This window comes from Chelmon rostratus, chromosome 18 (genome assembly GCF_017976325.1).
Source record: "Chelmon rostratus isolate fCheRos1 chromosome 18, fCheRos1.pri, whole genome shotgun sequence".
Classification (NCBI taxonomy): domain Eukaryota; kingdom Metazoa; phylum Chordata; class Actinopteri; order Chaetodontiformes; family Chaetodontidae; genus Chelmon; species Chelmon rostratus.
In genome coordinates this window covers 308,542-319,036 of record NC_055675.1, presented here as the reverse complement: position 1 = coordinate 319,036, position 10,495 = coordinate 308,542, and the positions used below count along the sequence as shown (strand labels likewise).

The following is a 10,495-nucleotide window of genomic DNA, read 5'->3' as shown; positions in this document are numbered from 1 at the left end:
TTTGAGCAGCTGCATCTCCTTTTTTCTATTTTTCTTTTTTCATTTTTCATGTCCTTTGTGGCCTTCTTGGCATCCACTGTCAATCAATAAATCAAACTTTATTTCTATAGCGCCTTCCATCATCCAAAAGGAGCACAAGGCGCTTATCAAGGAAAAAAATAAAAACAACAGAAACAGACTAAGCATTAAACGCCAGGCGGTACAAGTGCGTTTTAAGATGACATTTAAAAGCATTAAGATCAGAGATAGTCTGCAGCTGAGGTGGAAGAGAGTTCCAGAGCTTAGGGCCGTGAATGGCAAAAGAGCGGTCTCCATACTTTTTATATCTTGCCCTGGGGACAACCAAGGAGATGTGGTTTGATGAGCGGAGAGTCCTGGCAGGTTGATAAATAGCCAGCAGCTCTTTGATGTAGGCAGGGGCCTGTCCATTTATGTCCTTGAAGACCAACAGCGGGATCTTGTACTGGACTCTGAAACGTACCGGGAGCCAGTGGTGCGCTGTCTTGTCAGCTGTTCCCATGAAGTCCACTGTGGCATTGTAGAACTTGTTGTCAGACCATCTTGCAAGTACTTGATCTCCTGGCTTCAGATCTCTGAGGCAAGCGATGGGTTTATCGTCTTTGTTTAGTATATCACAGACATTAAATTTTTTGCTGTGTATTAATTTTCAAAGGTCAAAAATACGAACAGTCCTGAAAGTGAACACAGTGCAAATAAATGAGATTTTGAGGCAAACAGATATTTCATAAAAAAATGCATGCCTCTTAATTTTTTGCTGTGGTATTGAAAATGGTATGAAAATATTGTATTTATATCTCAGCATTTCACTGTATTTAGCATATTTTCTGTTCTTGATGGGTTTTTTTTTTCCACGTGGTCTTACTGTGTCTCAAATGATTTTTTTTTTAAACAACAATTACAGAACTATTTGCAATTTCATGCCTGTACTGAAAAAAGTCATTTTTTCAATGAGAATTTTTATTTTATTTCCTTGAATTAACATTTTTAAATCAATCTCCCAGCCCCAAATGTAGTGATAATTTGACCAATAGAGTTGCAAAATTCTGTCACTAAAATGTACACAATTTCAAGTGAGGGTTAAACTCAAAAAATCCTGTAAATCAATATTTGTGCCTCAAGCTGCCAATATATTAATATTAATAATAATACCAGTGACAAGAGACCAGAGACTGTCGAAGTAATAATAACTCATTTACCATCTCGGTCATCTCTGGGTGAGCCAGGGTCTGGTTCTTAAAAACTTGTCTTCTTCGGTGGGCTTCGCGCTCTGTTGAGCATTTTTTTTATTAGCTCCTGCTGGACCATTCATTCTGTTAAATACATAAAAGTATAACACATTTTAATTATTTAAAAAGGTGGTTCAATGTCTTATTTAGTTTTACCATATCATTATATCTTATAATTTGGTACAACAACTTGTTGATATCTTTGGATACACAGATTGTGTTAGTTTAACCATATCAGACCACTTAAAGGAACTTGCATTTTTTACAACCTGGACCTTATTTCTAGCATTAAATACGACCATTTACTCACCCAGACAACTTTCTCTTAAATGTAGAGAGGGTGTCTGCCTCCCGGACAATGGCTGGAAGATGGTTCCACAGGAGAGGAGCTTGATAACTAAAGGCTCTGGCTCCCATTCTGGTTTTAGAGACTTTAGGAACCACCAGTAAACCTCTATTCTGGGATCGCAATGTCCTACGGGGGGTAATAGGGTACTGTAAGTTCTTTAAGATAAGATGGTGCCTGACCATTTAATGCTTTGTAGGTAAGGAGAAGGATTTTAAAATTCTATTCAACAACTGGGGGTTTCTGCTGAAATGATGGCACTGATACTTGTCAAGTTGTGTACCAAACAATGATTATTAGTGTGGCTTTTAGATTGGAAAGATCAGAATGTGATGGACTTTTGGTTTTCACTAAAACACTAAATTCCTCAAGCAGCAGGCAGCTTTTTGAGGTGGTATTGCTGTTTGTATGGTAGGTTGCTGTCCTGTTTTAATGTAGTGCATATTAGCTGTGCTGATTGACACACCCTAGTCACTCTTGTGTTTTGACCACAGACTCTGGTATCTGCTGTGATGGTCATCTGTGTTCAATTAGTCATCTAACAAAAAGCTTGACCCTCATCATATGTCCTAGTTGATCCCTTGAGGAATTGTTTGTCAGGAGGGAACCACTGCTTGTTGTCGCATGTGCCATGTCTTGTTTGGGTCCTCCTTGTTTTCTGTTTTTCCTTCTCTTTTAGGTGGCAGCTGAATTTTATTTCCAATCAGGCCAAGAGATTAAAGTGGGGAGAGGAGCTGCAACCAGTGCCTGTGGGAGAATTACAGCAGCATGAGAGCCGTGTGATTGTCACAAGACGTGCTTATCTTAATCAATGGTTTGAGCGTGGACTAACCAGTTAACCGTATTGTAAATAAACACTGTGAAATGTTTCTTCTTCTTTAAAAGTCCTTTTGTGTTTCTCCCCCTCATCCCCTGGAACTTATTTTGGGGACGTAACATATTTGGGGGCTCCTCCGGGATTTTTAAAAAGTAGAAATCGGGAAACTGTTATTATTGGCCAGTGTTTTTGTATAGACTACCGCTGTTGTCGTAGGTATCAGTGTCTGGGTCTGGCTGTTTACTTTTTTTTCTTTATATCGCTGATATTTATACAGCTTCTGTCAGGGGAATGTTCAGCTGGCTTGTGAAAACTTTCCATCAGGAACTCATTTATTGTTTTGCCTTTTTTATTTTTTATTTGGTGCGGATAAAGGTCAGGGGTTTGGGGTAGGCTTTTCAGGGCTTTGATCGCTGAAGTTCATCCTTTAAAGTCACCTTGAGTCATCTCCCCAGTCTTTGTGTGGGTCATCTGTTGTTCATCCTTTGAAATACTATGACCACTCAAAGTGCTTTTACAACACAAGTCACACACACACACTGATGGCACAGCATCAGGAGCAATTGGGGGTTCAGTATCTTGCCCCAGGATGTTTCAACATGTTGACTGCCGAGGCCAGGCATCAAAACACCGACCTTCTAATAAGTGGATGACCTCTCTACCCCTGAGCCACAGCTGCCCAATGTGATATTATATTCTGTTTTATTGTTGTACTAAACTGGATTGGGGCAGCCGTGGCCTAGAGGTTGGAGAAGCGGCTTGTGACCGGAGGGTCGCCGGTTTGATTCCCCCCACCGGACTGGCAGAGAAACTTGGGTGTGGTGGAGTATCCCCCTCCATTAGCCGGCTGATGTGCCTTGAGCAAGGCACTTAACCACCCCATATGCTCCTCGGGCGCCTGATGCGGCAGCCCACTGCTCCTGTGTGTTCACTGCATGTTGCATGTGCATGTGTGTGTTTACAGTGATGTGTGAAATGCAGAGAAGAATTTCCCAGTTTGGGATCAATAAAATTATTAAATTAAGTACCTTTCTCTTAATACTATGTCTTATGCTATCTGTATTATACTGTAAGTTCAATTATTCAAAATTCAGTATTATGTTAATATCTCATACTGATTTATTATATAATGTAGTACATTATTTTACTACTTAATTGATTATTAATTATAATTGAAAAGTTCAGTATAATAGCTGCATTGACAGCTGCATTGAAAATCAGACACCACACTGATCTTATTAATATGGCTTCCATTTTTATTACAGTTGCTTTCATTAGTAATAGTGGCATACTTTAGACCACACTTGAAAATTGTAGCACCAGTGCCAGTAATGCACCATCTGTTTTCCAACTGAATTTGAAATTTATGCTTCACTTCATTAAGATTAAGTCAGTCTAGATTAAAATCACATCAATACCTGTGGAATATGTGATGGTTGGTTAGTTGTTGTTGTGTGTGTGTGTGTGTGTGTGTGTGTGTGTGTGTGTGTGTGTGTGTGTGTTGCAAACTGAATTGACAATGACAGCAGCACACCATTTCCATACATCAATTCACATGATAGATGATGTTATGACAATCTAAAGCAGGAATTCATTTTTTCTTATATCTCTGGATGAAGGTTACTCTATATATGTGCATGTGTGGCACTTAATGACATAAAAATAACAAACATCACAAATGAAGGGTATGGCCGCATGGGTGAAACTCAAAAGATAAATGGTGACAGGTTTCTGGGTTTCAGTTGGGTTAAGGTCAGTGGTGTGAGCACAGGCATCCAAAACACTGAGACTGCTAAAAGATAAAGATAGGAGATACATTGTCAAAATGTGTCAAATGAACAGCCATGTCCTTTCAACTGCCAGAGATTGTATGTTAAAGAACTGTTTGGAACACATGGAATGTAATGAAACAACATCTCAGTTGTGACTGGGACTGGGAAACCCTCATTTTCTGAAAGTTACAATACAAAGTGCCTGGAAAAGCAAACAAATATAGTTTACTCACATCAGCCAAAATCCATTCTTTCAGGTAATTAAGCCCAAATTGTATCCACATGTCCATTGCACAGCATTTTTAACCCTTAAAAAGCCAACTCTGCAATCATACAGCCATCTTGATTTGTCTGATGATGAGAATGCTCACAAGTTGTAACCATGGAAATCACTCATATTTCTGTCATCCATTCCATATGATATGAATGTGGCATAGAAAAAGACACTATTGAGTTGCATTGTGTGAAAGAATTGTTGGAGCTTGATTCATATTGAGGACTAAAAGGATACCTCTGCTGCACAGATTTTGACCTTCTTTGTTTAGTCCATCTATTATGAGAGCCCCAACTTTATAAAAGTGCATACTTAATCACTGAAAACCTGTTTTTAAGGGAAAATTCATGCTCCACAACACAATGATGTCTTAAACAACAGTGTGCTTTAAACTTTGTGTCAGCAGTTTATCTTTACCCTTTTCCTGTTTCAACTTGACAAGACTAAACCGCACAAAACCAGGTCAATAAAGAAACTGTTCCCAGTTTGCAGTGAGGAACTTCACTGGCCTACACCTAATCCCCATTGAACACTTTTGAGACGAACTGAAACACTGACTGCAAACAAGCCTTTATCACCCAACATCAAGGCTTGACCTCATTTCTGTTCTGGTGGCTGAATACAGCCAGGTTCCAAAACCAGAAGAGTGGAAGCTGTTATGGCAGAAAAATAATGTTCTAGGTGTCACAATCAATTTTAATGTTCAAGTATTATATATGACTGTAATGTTAAGGTGTCCACATACACTTGACCATGTAGTGTATCAGTTTATGCATTTGAGAAACATATTATATAAAAAGAAAATACAAATTCTTCATTAGTGCCTTTTCCACAAGAATAAGACAAATGAATGTGTGGTCCACCTGTCTCTCTCCAAAAACGGTAAATAAAATTGCCCACCAAATTCATCATGATCTCAGCCAGATAAATGATCCATCCTGTTGAAAAACTGTGAGTCTTAGGCAATCAGAAAGAGATATTGGCTCTTTTAATCATTACTTAAGAATCAAATTGCTTGTCTTGTTTCTTTTAAAGACTTAATTTTAATACTACTTTCTACACAGCTGTCCTGCAGCATCCTCATGAATGGCATATGTAACTGGCAGTTACACATATGCAGAGTCACTGGACTGAGTGCGCCCAAAGTTGGGCATACTCATACTATGCAAGTCTTTGTTACGAATCTCATAAATGGACTTCCTCCTGGCCTGCACTCCTCTCACAGCAGTTTTGATCTTCCTCCAGCCGAGGTGGTTGAGTTCTGCTAAGTTCAGCACCACGCAAATCCCACTGACAGCAAACATGAAGACCAGAAACACTGTCTTCTCTGTTGGCCTGGAAACATAGCACTCTACATCTTTTATGCAAGGGTGTCGATCACACTCATACACCGCAGGGACATTGAATCCATACAGGAAGTATTGACCCACAAGAAATCCTATCTCTAATGCATTTCTGAACACCACCTGAATGATATAGAACCTGGAGATGCCCTCTTGCCTTCTCATTTTTGACTTTGTAGTTCGCAGGGCTGAGTTGGGAATGTCCTTTACCTTGAGGCAATCAGGCTCTGCCTCCTTGTTGGAGTTTTCTGTGTTCTGTAGCACTCCGTTCACAATTGTGTTCTTGATCTTCTTGCTGTCATCTCTCTTCATGGAGTCCTGGTCTTTGTCCAGGGAGAGGTACACTGTGGAGTACCGCTGCTCCTTCTGCTTAGCAGACTGGTGCACAGAGTAGGTAATGAAGCAGAGGCTGGGGCAACACACCATGATGATCTGGAACACCCAGTACCTGATGTGGGATATGGGAAAAGCCCTGTCATAGCAGGCCTGGTTGCATCCTGGCTGTAAGGTGTTACACACAAACATGGACTGTTCGTCATTGTACACAGTCTCTCCAACTATTGCCACGATCAGAATACGGAAGATCACCACCACAGTCAGTAGGATCCTGAGGGAAAATCAGCAGAAGAAAAATGTTTGTTTAACTTATTTATTAATTATGTATAATTCTTACTGTTCTTAACCCCTTTTAAATACACACATGATCCTCCTGAAAGGTAACTCGTTACAGTTTACAAAGTCAGAATTGGTCTAGGTGATACTGAACCAAATGTGTCACAAACAAAGGCTGGACACGCCAAGGTTTTTTCTGTGGGCAGTGGTTCTCACACAGTGAAAAGGTTAGGAACCACTGTTCGGTTATGACTAACAGGCCGGTGGACCATTTTATTGTCTGCCAGGCATTGCATCCAGTGACCAGTTATGTACAGGGGACATGTTAGTTTGTCTTTGCCAGATTGTTGTTTGTATTGAAGGCACTGCTTATCTTTATTGGCTGCATAACGAGCCAATAGCAGCTGCATAAGCTAGCATTTTTCTTTTTTTAGTTTTTTTTTTTGCATGGGCTTCATTTTTTTTTTGACATAGAGCTCTCTGACTATAAGGATAGCTGATGTTGCTATGACAACAATACCTGATGAAAAAAACTACCACAAATAAAGAGACTGGTTAGAATTTAAATGTTTTCATGAATTTTGTGGGACCTAAAGCTTCACAGCATTTAATTCTTGTGATGAAAATGGTGTAAAGTTAATAGTGATTCCAGAGCATCTGCTCTCACAGACCATTTCACTGTGATATTTGGATGTCAGAATTGTGTGCACTGATAGAATCATTTGGCTCCTGGGTTGACTAGTGTTAGGAGGTGTGGGACTGTGAGTGTGGTGGTATGTGGTGATGCTCTGTGATAACTATTCAAAACTATTTTAACCTTCAAACCTATAAACCACTGCCATATTATCAAATGAATTCTATTTTTTGGTCTACTGATGTAACCCTTAAAAACTGTATAAATGATTTACGTACTAAACTCAACTCTTGCCCTCCACAACTACATATGGCTGTGTTTTATTTGCTATGCACTACTTTCTAATGAGTCACCCTTTAAAGGGTGTATCAATTGTATCTGATGGCTTCTTCCATCATAAGTTTAAAAATTCTCCACTAACGCTATGTATAAATATGTGTGTATATAGTTTATATGCATTGTCGAAGTATTCTTGGGCACGATGGTGTACATCGGTGTGTGAGTGTGTTAATGCTCGTGATGAGCAGGTGCCCTATTCATTGTGTGAATAGGTGAATGCAGGATTGTGTTGTAAAAGGGGCTTTGACTGGTCGTCAGACTCGACAAGCGCTATATAAATACAATCCATTTACCATTTATCATTTAAGGATTTATAAACCAATGATAAAGCCACTAGTTACCCGTATCCCGACAGGTCGTTGAGAACGTGAAGCTGTCCAGTGCTGAAATAACAGTGCTCTCCCAGTACCAATCTAACGTCACGGTTCTCTAATTCATTGTTGGCAAAATGTAAATACAAATGTCTTGCCCTCACCATTGTCCTGAAAACATCTGCTTCTTTGGATATGTTTTATAGTCTATAGCTACTTTTACAAACCAGACAATTTTTCGGGGATGCTTTCTTGTGTGTTGTTTTTCTACACTCGGTTGAAACTGTGCTGATTTTAGACCTTCACTCTAAAACTTTTCAGCTTCTCAAGAAGAAAATGACACGTTTCAATTTTATATTTCCTCAACTCTTACCTTCCGATCATAGTAGAGTGCTGCTGGACTGCCGCCTCCAAGAGCCGCTCTAATATGGTCCACTCCCCCATGGTTGTTCATTCGGAGAAGATCACACACAAATTGTGCAGGCAAAAACCGGAGGGTCTTATTACTCCCCTTCTCTGTATCCGACAGCTCCGACAATATCCAGTGAATGCATGGATGTGTGTCTCTGTGTGTGCCTCACGCTGTGCAGCTCTGGAAGAAGCCGAGCGGTCCCCTCCTTTCTTACGACTGTGTGCACTAAAAGTGGGTTGTGTGTGGGTGAGCGCAGTCTGCAGCACAGTGTGTGGAGCACGGTGCAGCTCAGCGATAATCCCCGTCTACATAGCCTGTTGTTTTTTGCGTCACACGGGGACCGGTTGGTGTTGAAGAGGACAGGGACGCACGTCTGTCCCAAATAGCATATCCATTCATCCACCACTACCCGTCTGGCGACTACGGCGACATGCTGCGCTGCAAAAAGTGACACACTCAACAAGTGATTTTAGCCCATATCTAGTAGCAGTAGCACTACTCATGGTGTTGCTTTCCTGATTATTATTGTTCAAAATCAATAATCAATTGATAATGAAAATCTATAATAAAAAATACTATTATTAGTCGTAGTAGTAGTATTGGCAGGAACAGCTATAGTAGTGGTGGCAGAAGAAATATGGAAAGCCGTTTGGGCATTTATTTCATATCCTTGATAACAGACTGCAGTTTCTTTCACTAGTTCAGTCTTTGTCAGCACTAGTTGGACTTTTGCCTACACTAGTTGTACATTGTGTTGTTCTAGTTGAACAAAAACTTTTCTTACTAGTCACTCTTTTCCAGCAACAAGTGACTATGAAAACTAGTGGGAACTAGTAAGGTCAAAAAGACCATAACTAGTGTAGCTAGACATTTGGTCCTGAGTCCAAGTACAGAGCCAGCCTTCTTGATGATCTTATCAAGTCTGTTGGTGTCGCTGGCTCTGATGCTGCTGCCCCAACATACAACAGCAAAGAAGATGGCGCTGGCAATCACAGACTGGTAGAAGATCTCCAACATTTTGCTGCACACGTTGAAGGATCTCAGTTTCCTCAGGAAGTAGAGTCTGCTCATCCCCTTCTTGTACACAGTCTCTGTGTTGGATTTCCAGTCCAGTCTGTTGTCAATCACCACTTCAAGGTATTTGTAGCCTGATTGAGTCTTTCCAGCTGCCTTTTTACCTGGCCTGAAGTCACCGTTGGGTGGTTAATGCTGGTGTCCTCAGTGGGGGAAGGGGAGGAGGAGGAGAAGGAGGGGGGGCAGATGGAGAGGTGATGTGTGGGAGAATGCTGGGGGGTGGTGTTGTAATACAGTAATTTGACAATGCAGGTCAAGATGTGTAATGCTGCCACCTAGTGGTACTCTGTAAAAACCGCAGTTAAGTTAATAAAAACCACTTGAAACTTCAACAGGTTATGGGCCCAGTTAGGTTCAGTCAGTTCTTGTAAATTAGCTTAAAACAGCGGTTTCACACAGACTTTGTGAGGAGTACTCGGTATTGTGGGATTCACAATGGAGGACAGACTGTTTATCGAGAAGCTAAGTGGAGCAGACAACTAGGCTACGTGGAAATTCCAAATGGAGCATCTACTGAAAGCTCGAAGTTTGTGGGGCATGGTAATGGAGACGGAGGTATTAGCAGGAGATGCTAACGCGGCAGCACGAGCCGAATTCGTTAGGAAGAAAGAAAAAGCATTTTCGATGTTGGTGCTTAATGTAAGTACATCTCAACTGTACCTGATTACAAGTTGCCAGTCACCTAAAGAGGCGTGGGATACGCTGAAGGGACATTTTGAGAGAGATACCCTAGCAAACAAATTGTTTCTAAAGAAGAAGTACTTCAGATGTGAAATGAAGGAAGGTGAAACGATAACCGAGCATTTGAAACGCATGAAAGAGTTAACTGATCAGCTTGGTGCAATCGGTGCTGTAATTGAGGAAGAGGATCAGATTGTGACATTGCTGGGTAGTCTTCCCTCCAGCTATGCAACGATTGTCACTGCCCTAGAGACAAAGATGGAAAGTTTGACTCTTCAATTCGTGCAGCAGTCACTGATTAATGAAGAACAAAAACGATTGCAGACAAATGACAGTACCAGTGTTACAACTGCAGGTGGCGCTTCAGCAATGGCAACACAAGTGCGTGGGGATCCACAGTCTGAAATAGACAGGTCAAAATGGAAGTGTTTTAAATGTGGGAAAGAGGGACATCTAAAAAGAAATTGTCCAGAATTGAAAAAGAAAAATCAAACCCACAAGGCTAAGCGCATGACATGTGAGGATAATGAGAATTCTGAGAGTGCAACTGACAGTGCATTTGTTGCCAGAGAAACAAATCAGAATGAGAAAGCCAAGCAAGTTGAATGGCTGATTGACTCAGGTGCATCAAAA

The 10,495-nt window shown here is 40.7% G+C and overlaps 1 protein-coding gene across 1 annotated transcript; it reads right to left on the bottom strand.

The window, feature by feature from the left end:
- Positions 1-5,562: 5,562 nt before the first annotated feature.
- Positions 5,563-8,139, bottom strand: gjd2b (gap junction protein delta 2b). Its single transcript, XM_041959156.1, has 2 exons — positions 8,069-8,139; positions 5,563-6,406 (listed from the first exon to the last, which is right to left on the bottom strand). The coding sequence occupies exons 1-2, from the start codon at positions 8,137-8,139 to the stop codon at positions 5,563-5,565; spliced, it is 915 nt and encodes a 304-aa protein (XP_041815090.1).
- Between the last annotated feature and the right edge of the window lie 2,356 nt (positions 8,140-10,495).

Excerpts from the sequence above, each read along its gene's own strand:
- gjd2b (XM_041959156.1), bottom strand. The coding sequence starts at position 8,139 with ATGGGGGAGTGGACCATATTAGAGCGGCTCTTGGAGGCGGCAGTCCAG. Across the intron at positions 6,407-8,068 it reads CACTCTACTATGATCGGAAG|GATCCTACTGACTGTGGTGG; the intron begins GTAAGAGTTGAG and ends ATTTTCCCTCAG.